General features: G+C 39.9%; 2 protein-coding genes across 4 annotated transcripts; both read left to right on the plus strand.

Annotated features, from left to right (window-relative positions):
- The first annotated feature begins 1,062 nt into the window (after positions 1 to 1,062).
- LOC135079727 (protein PRRC1-like) lies at positions 1,063 to 9,966 on the plus strand. Of its 3 annotated transcripts, none has more exons than XM_063974335.1 (10): positions 1,063 to 1,171; positions 1,328 to 1,474; positions 1,555 to 1,646; positions 1,805 to 1,920; positions 2,233 to 2,376; positions 2,489 to 2,591; positions 2,921 to 3,091; positions 4,139 to 4,328; positions 4,891 to 5,036; positions 9,914 to 9,966. In XM_063974335.1, exons 2-9 carry the CDS (start codon positions 1,334 to 1,336, stop codon positions 5,014 to 5,016), a joined length of 1,083 nt encoding a protein of 360 aa, XP_063830405.1. In that variant the 5' UTR covers positions 1,063 to 1,171; positions 1,328 to 1,333; the 3' UTR covers positions 5,017 to 5,036; positions 9,914 to 9,966. The 3 variants fall into 3 exon arrangements, with proteins under 3 accessions (XP_063830405.1, XP_063830403.1, XP_063830404.1); XM_063974333.1 differs by having other exon boundaries at positions 1,064 to 1,171; positions 2,230 to 2,376; XM_063974334.1 differs by lacking the exon at positions 1,063 to 1,171 and having other exon boundaries at positions 1,178 to 1,474; positions 2,230 to 2,376.
- A 2,109-nt stretch (positions 9,967 to 12,075) lies between these two features.
- On the plus strand, positions 12,076 to 14,688 carry LOC135080054 (uncharacterized). Its single transcript, XM_063974732.1, has 5 exons — positions 12,076 to 12,291; positions 12,717 to 12,878; positions 13,201 to 13,362; positions 13,980 to 14,171; positions 14,377 to 14,688. The coding sequence occupies exons 1-5, from the start codon at positions 12,118 to 12,120 to the stop codon at positions 14,632 to 14,634; spliced, it is 948 nt and encodes a 315-aa protein (XP_063830802.1). The 5' UTR covers positions 12,076 to 12,117; the 3' UTR covers positions 14,635 to 14,688.
- Positions 14,689 to 14,813: the final 125 nt, after the last annotated feature.

Here is a 14,813-nt window from a genome sequence, read left to right on the forward strand (position 1 = left end):
ATCTCACGACATTTGCAACTTAATATGTATTGTCTGATGTACTGTTGACTGCCTACCTAAGTAGGTAAGTAATGGTTATTTTACAAGGTAGGTAATGTAATAATTAATATGTGGGTGGGACTGTGGGAGCACTAAGATTTTGCAGCTAGCGATTATAAACTGTCGCAAGATTCGCCTCACACTGATAAACTCTTGAACTAGAACTCAATCTCCACCTAGAAGTAAAAGTATCACAAAGGTGCTAGATTCCTTTCTTTGAATTTTACTAGCCTCAAATTAGTCGTAAAATGTCATTTACCATTATAAATGATAAATAAATAGAGTTAAAGTAGCTTGCAAAAAAGTTAATCTCCTATCGTCTTGCTATCGTGGGCAAGGATCGAGGACGATAAAAACACCATATCCTATCCTATCGTGATGTCAAAATATGATATAGTTAGCGCTTCATGTTAGGGCTTGCCAGGTTTATCACAAAAAAAAAAACAAATCTATCACTATCACATTTTGACAGATGACATGATAATTTTCGGGGTGCCATGTTAGCGCCGGTAGATAAAACGATATAGTGACGTCAAAATCGATATAACGCCGCGATAGCAGTTTATCACGGCGCGCATCTTAGCCCTGCTGGACCGCAGACGCAAAAAGGTCCTCTTCATCCCTGTTATCATTGTTAATATCGACCGTGCTAAAGGGCGGTGTGTCTGGCCCCTCTGACATGGTTCAAAATACACAATCCAACACTTGCAAGCACAACCAAAGCAAACTACACGTATTTCAATGAAATAATACTGAAAACAGCGAGATAAATCCACCGATACGATTGAGTTGCTTGACAATAGTTTGACAGATCTAGCAGAACTGACACTTTTTTGTGACGTATGATGATTGGACGGTAATCAATAAAACATTGACGGAGTGATTCGGACCGATTATTTTTATTTTTTTTTACACAAAATAATCTTTTGATGTTTGATTGTAATTAATTTTAAATAAAATTATTCAAAAAACATAATAACAGTCTAAAGGAACAGAGATTTCATAATAATTTCACCTACCAGAAATAATTGAAAAATTACGTGGCAAACTGAGTGCTGTCAGAAATCAGCTGTCAATTTTACGTCAAAAAACCACAGGAAAGTGGATTTGTTGTTTTGTTTTTGTGATAGAGGTAAATGCAATTTCCTGAATAGTTTCTTGTTTCCTTAAGTATGCGTTGTCTAAAAATCTATTTACTGTACTTCAACGACAGAATTTTCAACACATCCGTGTAATTTTTATGCGTATTTTGTACGTTGTGTAAAACATGTTGTATGGTGGTATTTAGGGCAAAATGAGCGGTTCTGATAAGAAGCCGAAGATACCGGAGGCGCCGAAGCCGGTGGCCGTGCCAGGGAACCTTCTCTCCAGCGTGGCCCCGCCAGCCCAGCTCCCCAGTTTCATAACATCTGCTCCTATTGCAGCACCGTCTGAAGTGAGTTATCATAGATAGTTTTTAAATAAATAAACCTTAAAATAATAGTATACAGTTGAAAATCGATATTTGTATTTCAGCAACCAAATGTGCCACAGACTATCCCTGCTCCTCAACCAGTCCAGCCTGTCATAGTGCAGGCCAAAGAGGATCCAGACCAAGAAAAGTTCAGGTGTTGTATTTAGAGTCGCCAACTTCATAGAATTTAGTTATTTAAATGTAAGAATATTATCTTGGAAAGTTAGCTTTAAAACATCAAAAACATTATTTTTGTTTATCAATAAATACTGTTTGTGTTTGCTTACTGAAGTTTTTACTTTTTATTTACAGTCCAGCTATCCCACTCAGCAAAGGAGAACCAACTCTCCCTATTAGGTCACCCGAGGACTCACAAACCACACAATCTCCAGATTCCCTGCCTGAAGCAGCTGATGTTGACCGACTTGGTAATTATCTTGAACTTTATAGTATACTTGTTTAATGAAAGTTCAAAACAAAATGATTTATGTAATTTTTTTATTCATCTACCAGATGGTACAGGTAAGAAGTTTTAATTCTTGTATTAAAAAGTAAAATTTAGTCATAATAATTATTATAAAAAGATTGGAAGGCAAAATGCCTCTAATGAATTTATTTTTAAACCATTGGTTAAAGAAATATTTGCCTTAAAAATATATTGGTGAGTTCCTGGAATGCCTAGAATTTATAGATATTATCATTTTAGCCTAAGATTTTATGAGTTTCAAATATTCCAGGAGACATCATGCCAGGCAGTGGCTTATTCACCTGGGTGAAAGGTGCAGTGGCCACCGGAGGAATTCTCCACCGTGTGGCTGAGAAAGCCAAGAGTTCTGTGGACACCATGATCACCACACTGGATCCACAAATGAAGGAATATCTCAGTAAGTTTAGAATTCAATCCATTGGATATTCTTTAAAACAATATAGTAAAATGTTTGAATTTAAAATTGTTTAGAACAATAAACTAAAATGTTTGTGTTTACAATTGTTTAGAGTCTGGTGGTGACTTGTACCTTGTGGTGGCATCAGACAAAGAAGCCAAGGTTTCACCTATTAGAGAAGCATTTCAAACAGTTTTTGGAAAAGCAACAGTTGTGTAAGTAAATTTTTATTTGAAAACGATACAGCATGAAAATCTAGATAAATAAAAAATTTAAATAAATAAATTAAAATTAAGTTTATACAAAAATAATAAGGTTCTATTGTGGATCAACTTACTGATAACGCCACCTATTATCACTTTCTCAAAACTAGCAATATCTCTTTAACAAATACAAAAGTTCGGCTTTTTTTATTATAGTTAGATGGCACTTATCATGAAAATGAAAAGTATTCAGTTTTGTCCAATATTTTAGAATTAATGATTTGGCGTGCTTATGTTTTTTATTGACATGTGGCTTGAACACCATTATACTTCTTTTTCAGAGGTATCCCAGCGCAAAGTGACGTCACAGCGGCGCAGCCAGTCGGCTACGCGGCTGCGTACGCGGCGGCGAAACAACGCATCGCGCACGTGCGATCCACGCGCTCGGATCTTAATAACAATATTCCGGTAGTGGCTGTGGAAGGGTTCTTACAAGAGACAGTTAGCGACAGGTCAGTAATAGGCGATCGGATTAGCGGTGATAGGATTATTAGCGTTGCAAAGTTATCTCACTAGATGGCGCAATCGATTTGGATATTTTCGGTTACTTTCGATCAGATATTTTCGAAATATATTTCTTGGTCTATTCCCAAAAGGGAAAGAAAAGAAGTTGTAAATATTATTCAATTCCCGCATCTAAAGCCCGGTCTGTGAGCACGTAGAATTTTGTCCAATGACCCCAAGCTACCCATCCTTATCGCTGGCGCGTAATTATGTTGCTATCGCGCTCGCACACTCACTGCGGGTGACAGTTGCACAGTCGCGACAGCAATATAATTACGCGCGAGCGATAAGGATGGGTAACTTGGGGTCATTGGACAAAATTCTACGTGCTCACAGACCAGACTATAGTTTGAATGTTCCCGCATACCTAGTGCTGGTTATTGGTGACACAAATAGCAGCCTCGCAAGTTTGACAGGTCTAGAATACCGCTAGCGCCATCTACGAAGAATCTTCGCCTTTGGAATTCTTTGGCTCGCGCGCACGGGTGACTTTTGTTACCGTGACAAATATATCTTTCTCTTTTACACTTTCATCATCATCATCATCATGTCAGCCATAGGACGTCCACTGCTGAACATAGGCCTCCCCTAATGCTTTCCACGTTGATCGATTGGTAGCGGCCTGCGTCCAGCGCTTCCCTGCTACCTTTACGATGTCGTCGGTCCACCTTGTAGGTGGACGTCCCACGCTGCGCCTTCCGGTACGCGGCCTCCATTCCAGAACCTTGCTGCCCCATCGGCCGTCAGTTCTGCGCACTATGTGCCCTGCCCACTTACACTTTTATAAAGAGAAAAAGTGAGACAGCATAGTACATATTCTTATCTATAGAGAAGTCACTCGTGCACGCGCGTCCTAAGAAGATTTTGTATGAAACTACTCATATTTGAGGTCACTTGTAGGATTTTGTTTTTCAAAATCACCTAACCAGATAATTCATTGCAAATTGATTACTATGTCCATTATTTTAATAGCAAACCCATCCATTTATTTGCAGATGGTTCGACATGTCTCTCCTAGTGTTCTCGCAGCCCTCGCTGGGAATCGAACTGCAACTTCAGTCTCAAGGCACGCCGGTACCCGGCCCGGCCGTGGCCGCCGCCGACGCCGCCACGCCCAAGGACTATGAACATTCGCAGACTGGATATAGCGTCACTATTGGGTCAATTATGGCTGCTAACTTACAGGTATTGTATTACAAAGTAGAATCACTTTTTTGACCTATAATAATATTTCTTTCTGATTGATAAGAGTTAATTTTGAATCACATTTTTGGTCTCCACTGTAGGGGCACGGTTCTCTCTAATAGAGGCAAATGTAGAATTTGGCCTACTATACTATCCTATCAGACTGGTTGAGGAAACCTGTTGTTCGTATTTTTTGTACCTTTATTTTTTACGATATCCATGGGAGTCACCTAGAGAGGAGAGGGGGTGACGGATTCTGGTCTAAAGAAGGTGGGGATCAGTTTTTTAGGCAAGGTCCACCGCGCTTAGGCACCAATGCAGACCAAGAGCTAAGCTAATTTAGTTTAGTTTAAGTCGCATAACTGACGCAGTTTTCCATAGAGTATCGTTTGCATACAAATATGGAAAAATGCGTTAGATATTATGTGAGTTAAGTTAAACTAACTTAGCTATGTAGAGGCATACAATTATCAGCAGTCTTGATTGCCCCCCCCTGACACGTTCATAAAATGGTCCTATTCTACTCTGCCTACATACATTTAAAATCAACCTTTCCATCCAGGTCCACCACTCGCAATGGCAGGAGGCCGCGACGGGCGTGTCGAGACGTGAACTTCTACTGTTAGCCGCGAAGTCTCTCGCCGGCTCATACAAGAGGCTGCTTGCGGTATCCGCGGCTGAAACGTAGGCTGGCTTGAGGAAGCAGAGGTGCGCTATATTTATTTGTTTATTGTTAAAGAAACAGGGGATGTTGATCCTTCACTTCGAACTCCTGCTATTGTATGTTCTTCTGATTACTTTCGTTGCGGGTCTCATGACAGTTTCAAACTTCCTCCGGGACAAACTTGACCTTCATTGGTTGGGCTTTTATTGGCGGTCAAGCTGTAGATCTTGGCTACACAGGAGTTGCAGCGGTGGGAACGAGAGGTGGGAATAGTACCGTTTTGTTAAGGAATCATACTGAAGTGGTGGTGGGCAGGGCACATAGCAAGATGAACTGACGGCAGCGAGGTTCTGGAATGGCGGCCATATATCAGCAGGCGCGGGATGTCCATACAAGGACAGATAACCTCATCAAGGTTGCAGGAAAGCCAGTGGCCTAACTACACGGGGCCCTTGACGTATAGTTAAGCCATGCCCTAAAGAATCGCGAGGGGGCACAGTAGTTTGATATTAAAAATAGGTGGACATACGATCGAAAGTCATAATTTCACCGAAACAAAAATTGTTTTGGATAGCATTTTGAATGCTGATCAACATTTGTCATTATGCATTTTTCGATAAAACGAGCCTTTCATGAAAATTTGTATGGAGAAAAATCTTTTTTATTTTTTTGCTGGCTACTGTTGCAAACTGTAGCGGTCAAACCTTATGTAGTCGTAAGTACCTATGGTGCCTAACATTACTACATAAATACTTTTTGCGGGCACGCGCGGCCAAGCGAGTAATGGACATGCAAAATTTGAAATATTTTTATTTATTCATTATTGATTTTAATGCACTTAAAGCAATTATTAATAGATAAATATACTTAGTCTAACTTACTACAGCCCCCTATTACCTCATTTCACGCTAAAACCTTTCAAACTAGAACCTAAGTTTGTAGGTACTAGGTAGTCTAAGTTGTTTTTATTGTCATTATAATATTCACTACTGGTCTACTGGTTATCGTGTAAGATAGATTAGGTAGATATCAACCCTTTACCCTGGTATATACCTACTTCTTGGCACTTATAATACCGACATACATGATTAAAAAAAGTCTTCCAGCAAGAACCCTTGACTTCAATGGTTATGAAAGATTTTTTAACTTTCTAGAGTAGTCTTGAATAGATCCTTAAATCATTTTGACTGTCATAATCGATTACAGTAGGTAGTGGGATAGTTTCAATTTTGATAGAACTGTAATTTCCAGTTCTTCTGTTGAATAGTCTTATACTTTCGCAAAAATATTCTTTTTTTGGGCTCCTTTAAAGAGGTGTAAGTTTCTTTCCCTTCGTCTAAAAAGATAACGTACATAACACCTTTATAAGTAGCCTCAAACATAAAGCATACCTTTACCAAATCATCGAACTGAGAAAAATCTGAAATTCGACATTTATCACCTTCTTCCATTCATGTCTTCAATTATTATCAAAAAAAGATATTTTAGCCTATTCACTTATCTTGATCAGTGTCCAAAATAATCAAAGTCAATCACATACTTACTTTTTCCGAAAGAATCCAATAGGCAGGTTTGCAGTAGGTAGGTACACTAAAATTTTATCACATTATCTGCACCATGTATCAGCAGTTTTTGTGTACGTTAGCTGGCATATAAAACTATAGGTAGAGACGTACATAATGGATCTGAAATAATGTGTGTATTGTAATGTGTGCAATACGGCTCAGATACGTGGCCTCTCAATATAGGCCTTATAAAATATAAGCTCAAAATTGCACAACGTGCTATGGAGAGGGCTATGCTCGGTGTTTCTTTACAAGATCGAATCAGAAATGAGGAGGAGATCCGTAAACGAACCAAAGTCGTTAACATAGCCTAACGGACTAGCAAGCTAAAGTGACAATGGGCAGGGCCCATAGTACACAGAACTAATGGCCGATGGGGCAGCAAGGTTCTGGAATGGAGGCCACGTACCGGAAAGCGCAGCGTAGGACGTCCACCCACAAGGTGGACCGACGACCTCATAAAGGTAGCAGGAAGGCGCTGGATGCAGGGCACCACCAAGCGGCCATTGTGGAAATCATTGGGGGAGGCCTATGTTCAGCAGTGGACGTTCTATAGTTGAAATGATGATGGATGATGAATAATTAATAATGTGTAGAAGACGGTTACGGATATTTCCATTTATGATGGAATTATTTGACTAACTGAATGGAGAGCCATAAAAATGTATTGTTTACTATATGGGTTGCAACCCTTATTGAACCCACTACCTACTGTAATCGATTATGACAGTCAAAATGATTTAAGGATCTATTCAGGACTACTCTAGAAAGTTAAAAAATCTTTCATAACCATTGAAGTCAAGGGTTCTTGCTGGAAGACTTTTTTTAATCATGTATGTCGGTATTATAAGTGCCAAGAAGTAGGTATATACCAGGGTAAAGGCTTGATATCTACCTAATCTACACTCGCGAGCAAAACTATGGAATCACTTACATGAAGTTGTTTCCACGCGATCTTGTGTACTAACGAATTTGTTAGTAACAAAAAAAGTGGCACCATTTTAAAGATTAAACTTTTAACTTTAAATTGATACCAAATTTATTTAAATCACATCAGTATTTAAAAAGATATCCCGGTTAATGTGACGAAGTAAGGAAAAAGACATGTATCTACTCTTTGATACGTCGCGAGTTGCGGCCTATTTACCCCCTATAAAAGCACGTGTTTTCGGATTTTGCTTTTACACGTTGATCCTTACACATCTCCGCTTCTTTTGACACTTTACCTGGGATTCTACACCTTCAGAAGTAGCACAAATCGTGGCACTATTGCAAGAAGAGCTCAGCCAGCGGGCTGTCGCACGTCAGCTCCACATAAGCCAGTCCTGGGTTTCGAAAGTTTTAAGACGCTTTCGGGAGACTGGTGGCTTTATCCCGAGACCAAGTTCTGAACAGCACCGGTGCACATCGCAGAGGGATGACCGTTTTTTCATGTCAACCTCTCTATAAAATCGTCATTTGACTGGTATCGACGTCCAGCAAGAGCTCAGAAATGTTCGTAGGATAGCTGTTAGCAAGTGGACAGTTCGTCTAAGATATAAGCAATTGAATTTGACTCCAAAAAGGCCTGCCACGGGCTCGAAACTGACGGCAGGTCACCGATAAGCACGCTTTCAATTTGCTCGTACACATCTCGATGGGAAGTCGAGCAAGCCACCCCTATAAGCCACTGTTTCAGCGAATCAGCACTGCACAAATCTCTCCCCAGGCCGCCTATAGACCCGACCTCTTCGACTGCTGCACTGCAAATACAGTCTGCATTCATCGGAGAACAAAACTCGCCTCCATTACTCGCCTTCCCATCAAAATAAGTGCGAGCTAATTGAAAGCGTGCTAGTCGGTGACTTGCCGTCAGTTTCGAGCCTGTGGCAGACCTTTTTGGAGTCAAATTCTATTGCTCATATCTTAGACGAACTGTCCACTCGCTAACAGCTATCCTACAAACATTTCTGGGCTCTTGCTGGACGTCGATGTCAGTGAAATAACGATTTCATAGAGAGTTTGACATGAAAAACGGTCATCCCTCTGCGATGTGCACCGGCGCTGTTCAGAACTTGGTCTCGGGATAAAGCCACCAGTCTCCTGAAAGCGTCTTAAAACTTTAGAAACCCAAGACTGGCTTATGTGGAGCTGACGTGCGACAGCCCGCTGGCTGAGCCCTTCTTGCAATAATGCAACGATTTGTGCTGCTTCTGAAGGTGTAGAATCCCAGGTAAAATGTCAAAAGAAGCGGAGATGTGTAAGGATCAACGTGTGAAAGCAAAAATCCGAAAACACGTGCTTTTATAGGGGGTAAATAGGCCGCAACTCGCGACGTATCAAACAGTTGATACATGTCTTTTTCCTTACTTCTTTACATCAGCCGGGATATCTTTTTAAATACTGGTGTGATTTAAATGAATTTGGTATCAATTTAAAGATAAAAGTTTAATCTTTAAAATGGTGCCACTTTTTTTGTTACTAACAAATTCGTTAGTTCACATGATCGCGTGGAAACAACTTCATGTAAGTGATTCCATACTTTTGCTCGCAAGTGTATCTTACATGATAACCAGTAGACCAGTAGTGAATATTATAATGACAATAAAAACAACTTAGACTACCTAGTACCTACAAACTTAGGTTCAAGTTTGAAAGGTTTTAGCGTGAAATGAGGTAATAGGGGGCTGTAGTAAGTTAGACTAAGTATATTTATCTATTAATAATTGCTTTAAGTGCATTAAAATCAATAATGAATAAATAAAAATATTTCAAATTTTGCATGTCCATTACTCGCTTGGCCGCGCGTGCCCGCAAAAAGTATTTATGTAGTAATGTTAGGCACCATAGGTACTTACGACTACATAAGGTTTGACCGCTACAGTTTGCAACAGTAGCCAGCAAAAAAATAAAAAAGATTTTTCTCCATACAAATTTTCTTGTCATATTTTTTTTAAGCATTAAAGGCTCGTTTTATCGAAAAATGCATAATGACAAATGTTGATCAGCATTCAAAATGCTATCCAAAACAATTTTTGTTTCGGTGAAATTATGACTTTCAATCGTATGTCCACCTTTTTTTAAAATCAAACTACTGTGGGGGGGCGATTAGGGCCTTTGGCCCTCAGGTCAGGGGCCCGTGGCATTTTGCCAGCCCTGTTATAGTTTCGCCACAATAGTCATTTTTAACACGCGCTGAAATGAAAAAATGAAAATTTGTATTTTTGTAGATTATCTGTAAGCCTTAGTATCGTAACATACGGCTTTATGATGCTTTATTATAAACTTTATAGGTATTATAGACTCGATATCTAAAGAAATGTGTAGTTGATTGATAGCTTTGTCAGCTGATTATATTTATAAATATTTTGTTTCAGAAGCGGAATGGAAGACGATAAGATCTACTACTGTAATTGTATTTAAATGTAAATGTAATATATTAATTATACGTTAAAATAAGAAAATTAAATTATATTTATTGGGGCCATAAGTGACTTTCATTTTCATTAAATCTAAGATTTCTTGTAAGAAATCCTACTAATATTATAAATGCGAAAGTTTGGATGTTTGGATGTTTGTTACTCTTTCACGCAAAAACTATTGAACGGATTTTGTTGAAACTTTACAGTATTATTGTTTGTAACCCAGATTAACACAGGCTATAATTTGTCTGTGACACTAAATTTCACGCGGGTGAAGCCGCGGGCAAAAGCTAGTTATTAATAAATTCCTTCTGCCGTAAAGTTACGCCCGTATTCACAAATATTACTATGAGGTCTTACAGTGCGCGTGGAGGCACAGGGTGACACAAGAACCAACCACAGAGCTCTATTCAGCGCTGTGCGTTCGATTTTCTGCTTCACTTAAGCAAGTACCTATCGTTTGTGAATACGGGAGTTAGACTCGTACATGCAGGTATCCATATTTGTTGCAAATTCGCCCCTTTAACAAATACATAGGATAGGTACATTATAAAAACTCATCGAGTGAAAGTAAACTTTGGACATCGCATCATGGCACTTGTAGGTACTTCTTGACTTCTTTATGATATTACTGTTATCGGTTTAATCAGACGTATAATAAAATGTTTTATTACTTTGATGCAGATACTCGTACAAAATTATTGCGGTGTCATGATCGTTTTAATTTTTATCGTACATATTTAACCCGAACTTGTGAATAAAATGTCCTCATTAGATTACTCCGTAGGTATTGTTATTACACGCAAATATTAGACACCGATGTGTTAACTATAACTCAGTCAAGTCAGTCAAGTTAACTGCGTACCTCGCAGGAATGCGACTCCCTCGCGCTCACCCGCACATCTCGCGTTTGGTCCGCTTGTACCAGAGCGACGTGACTTCACGGCCGTCAGGTGCGCGCTTAACTCAACCGGGTTGTAGAATTAATATCGTAGTAGGTACCTGCTTGAAAGGAGCGCTTTAGCAATGCGCGTGAGGAACTGGGGAGCATCGGCAGGGCCGACTTAACCTACTGGGGGTCTGGGCACATAGGTAGGGCTTATTCCACTATTCCCCGTTAACGCCAATTGGAGCTTATAATGGGGATTAATGAACTTTTTAGTTCATAATTCCCCATTACGTTAAAAATAAAATCGTAATATAACGGGGATTAATGAACTTTCCCCATTACGTTATAAGTAAAATCGTAATATAACGGGGATTAATGAACTTTTTAGTTCATTTATCCCCATTATGAGCTCCAATTGGCGTTAACGGAGATTGTCAACGGGGAATAAATAAATAAATAATAGTGGAATAAGCCGGATCAAGGAGGTCCATTTTCTTAAGGGATAATGATATGTTAGGAATATTAACGACGTACATTATTATTCTGTGGTTTTAACAGCATACTATTACTTAACTCCTCCAATGCGGGGCCCTCACGTGTTTAGAGTAGGTACCCAGTGAGAAAGAAGGGCTTACTGCGGAGTGTAGGGACCGAGGGAACTAACTGAAGTAGCGATTCATAAAGGAAAACAATTTGGCGTATTTTTTATTATCTTATTTATTTTACAACTTTTTGATATGATTATTTAATTTATGATATACACGATTATCATTTTAGAATGGTATAAATTTAAAACGTGCATTAGTGCACAAAGAGTAAGTTTTCGACGGGAGGTAAGAGCAGCATTATTATTATCAACGAGTAGAAATTGCCACATTTTTATAATTATTTTTATTGAAATAAAATCACACTAAAGTACAAAACAAGAACCTTTGTTGAAAAGCATTACGAAAATTCCTAAAAAGCATTACAAAAATTTTAAAGAAACTAACTTTTATATAAGTAGATAATAACTAAAGTTGATGACAAAGCAACTTTTGAAACTTACCAATAACCCAAAATCATACCTACTTAAAGTTTTGCATTTGTTGATAGTCCAATTGAAGGCAAGGGGTATTTAGTGAGGAAGTTCCTCATTTAACGCACTGGTTGTTTTTTGTTGGTGGCCCAAATTTTTCTCTTGGAGCTAAGTCCAAAAGTAGTAGATTGTGCCTACTCTGACGGACCCACTCTTTATGATATTGAAATATTATATTTTAGACATAAAATCATGAAGTTCTTCGCTGTATTCGCGGCCGTGTGCGCCGTGGCCTCCGCCGCCCAGGGCTGGACTCTGCCCCAGCTGTCCAGCGCTGTGACCAGCCCCATCACCGACGCTGCCTTCAAGCCGGTCCTGATGCAAGCCCTGGACCACGTCATGGAGAACATCTTCTCTGGACTGGAAGTGAGAATGCGTGATTTAAAACACAGTGTAGTGTTTTATTTAAAGACTAGCGATATGAATTCCACCTTTATATCGAGTCTTTTGGCATAAAGTGGTTTTTATATGGACATGTCAAAGAAAGTGAGATGCAGTGTAGGATGGTACATACCTACCCTGTAAGTGCCTAAATGTTCGCACTCGCCTTGAAGATACTCGAGACCCAGAGAGTGCGGGAAAGACAGCAGCAGGCAACGAGTTCCAGTCTAGTTATAGTAGTTGTTCGCATAGTTAGCGAAACGTTTGGTGCGAGCTGGTGGAACGTCAACAACGTAGGGATGTTACGCTATCTGCTGTTACCTACTGCTGCTACCTGTGTCTGGTTCACAGTTTGAGCTAGCAAAGTCCTACCTAGGTCTATGATTTTTTACAACATATTTTTCTACCAGGGCCCCATCTCTATCCAAACCTCTGAGGGAGTGTCTGGTTTCTACAACCTCCGTCAGCTGGAAGCCGCTCTGCTGAACCCCAGCATCCACCCCGTCTTCGTCCCCCACATTGAGGATGCTTTCAACAAGCTGATCAGCGCTGTGTTCGCTGGAGAGGATGTTGTAAGTAGAAGAATTTGATTCCTACAGTTTTTCAGCCCCTGGACGGGATAGAATAATTCATTATTAGGCTCCAATGCAGGGGGAAGACCCCTAATTTACCAGAGGCAATTGAGGATTTTGGCTACATTTGACTTACTTGACTTATTGTCCTATGTTCCCTAGATGGGGCAGAGGGCGTCCACAACAGTCCTACATTTCCCTTCTTAGAATATCATGTATCTTTCTCATAGAACCCTAAGTGGTCGCATATGACCAGTGGTAACAAAAACAAACTTTTGTCTCTCGATTCGTTGGTGCTTGAAGGGCTACATTTCGTCTGCAGCAAACCATCGCCCTCATGGTCCCCGCTCTGGAGTTCACCTACATGACCCTGTCCGAGCTGGACGTGGCCCTGTCGAGCCCTGCCACCAACCCTGCCCTGGTGCCGTACCTGGAGCATGCTGGTAACGTGCTCATCGCTGCCCTATTCGGCGGCCAAGATGTGGTAAGTGGTTAAAGAAACCGTATTGATGTTAGTCGTTGGTTCTAGAAAGATTCCTGTAACTAAGTAAGTCAGTGCGTTTTTAAAGCGGAGCGGGGTGTTAGCTGTGTCGCCGCTCCACTTTGAAAACGCTTGCAACTAAGACTGGACTTGACAAGTTTCTAGATTTTGTTATATTAATTTCTTGGAGTAGGTACCTAGTTTTCTGATGTAAAGATTCTAAAGGTATCTATTGATCTTAATAATAAATAACTGAAATTTTTTTTTTTTTTTTTTTATTTTATTTAACAACTTAAAGAAAGTTACATTGAGACAATTACATTTAGATAGCTTTAAAAACCACTAGGGTTTGATGTAAAGCTAACGAGTTTGCAGTGGGTACATTCACAATTTCACATACAATAGAAATAAAATCTGTACATATTCTTTTTTCAAAACTTAAACCCCCACCCTAGTTGAACACTGTTTTACAGTGACGTTTAGTTGGAAATGTTACTTTAAAACAGTGTTCAAGGATGTACCTAACTTGTTATTAATATGAGGGATTTTTATATTCGAAAACAAATATAAGAAATTCCATTAATTTTAGGATTGATTATAGAAAACTGTGTTTTTTTCAGGACGGTATTGTTGTTGCTTTCCCCGCTGGTTTGGGAGCGATCGGTGGAGTTGCCCCCTCCCCTGTGGAGGTTGCGGAAGCCGCCCCTGTGGTCCCCGGCCCTGTTGTGGTCCCTGCCCCCGTCGTTACCGGCCCCCCTGCTTCTTCCTCAAGCCCCCTCGTTCAGATCATCTTGAACGTACAAAATTCCCAGGTAAATATTGCAACAAGTAGCTAATTTTTTTAAATAAAATTATTAGTAATTTGTATTTCACAAATTACTTTTTAGCGTTAAAAATTGTTTATTAATTAATTATTTAATGCCACATAAATTGGTTCAACAGGCAAATATAACATCATAAAGGTTTAAGCAGAAAAAAATGTTTGGTAGGTATTTGAAGTTATTCTTTTGTTTACAGGACGTCGGCGTTGTTGGCAGCCCTGTCATCCCCAGCCCCATCGTCGTCCCTGGCCCCATCGCCGTTCAACCGATCCCCGGTCCCAACCCCCCCATTGCCGTGCAGCCCATCCCCATTATCCCTAGCCCCAGCCCCGTTGCCCCCAATCCCATCCCTGGCCCCATCGCCGTTCAGCCAATCCCCGTTATCCCTAGCCCCAGCCCCGTTGCCCCCAATCCCATCCCTAGCCCCATCGCAGTTCAGCCAATCCCTGTCTAAACTACAACTCTACATAAGACCGTGAATCTAATAAATATTTATTAATCAATTAAATCGTTTCTTACTTTATTTAAACAAGGTGGAAATTAAAATTTGGGGCAATCCCATCGAAACAGTGTTTTCTCCCGTCGAAACTTTACCCAAACCGCATTTTTGTATTTATTCCGATTATTTCCGAT

This window comes from Ostrinia nubilalis, chromosome 17 (genome assembly GCF_963855985.1).
Source record: "Ostrinia nubilalis chromosome 17, ilOstNubi1.1, whole genome shotgun sequence".
Classification (NCBI taxonomy): domain Eukaryota; kingdom Metazoa; phylum Arthropoda; class Insecta; order Lepidoptera; family Crambidae; genus Ostrinia; species Ostrinia nubilalis.

Bases quoted from the DNA above. Each gene is read 5' to 3' on its own strand.
- LOC135079727 (XM_063974333.1), top strand. From the start codon at position 1,334: ATGAGCGGTTCTGATAAGAAGCCGAAGATACCGGAGGCGCCGAAGCCG. The intron at 1,475-1,554 runs GTGAGTTATCAT...TTTGTATTTCAG, and splicing joins CTATTGCAGCACCGTCTGAA to CAACCAAATGTGCCACAGAC. The intron at 2,592-2,920 runs GTAAGTAAATTT...CTTCTTTTTCAG, and splicing joins TTTGGAAAAGCAACAGTTGT to AGGTATCCCAGCGCAAAGTG.
- LOC135080054 (XM_063974732.1), top strand. From the start codon at position 12,118: ATGAAGTTCTTCGCTGTATTCGCGGCCGTGTGCGCCGTGGCCTCCGCC. The intron at 12,879-13,200 runs GTAAGTAGAAGA...TTTCGTCTGCAG, and splicing joins TGTTCGCTGGAGAGGATGTT to CAAACCATCGCCCTCATGGT. The intron at 14,172-14,376 runs GTAAATATTGCA...TTTTGTTTACAG, and splicing joins TGAACGTACAAAATTCCCAG to GACGTCGGCGTTGTTGGCAG.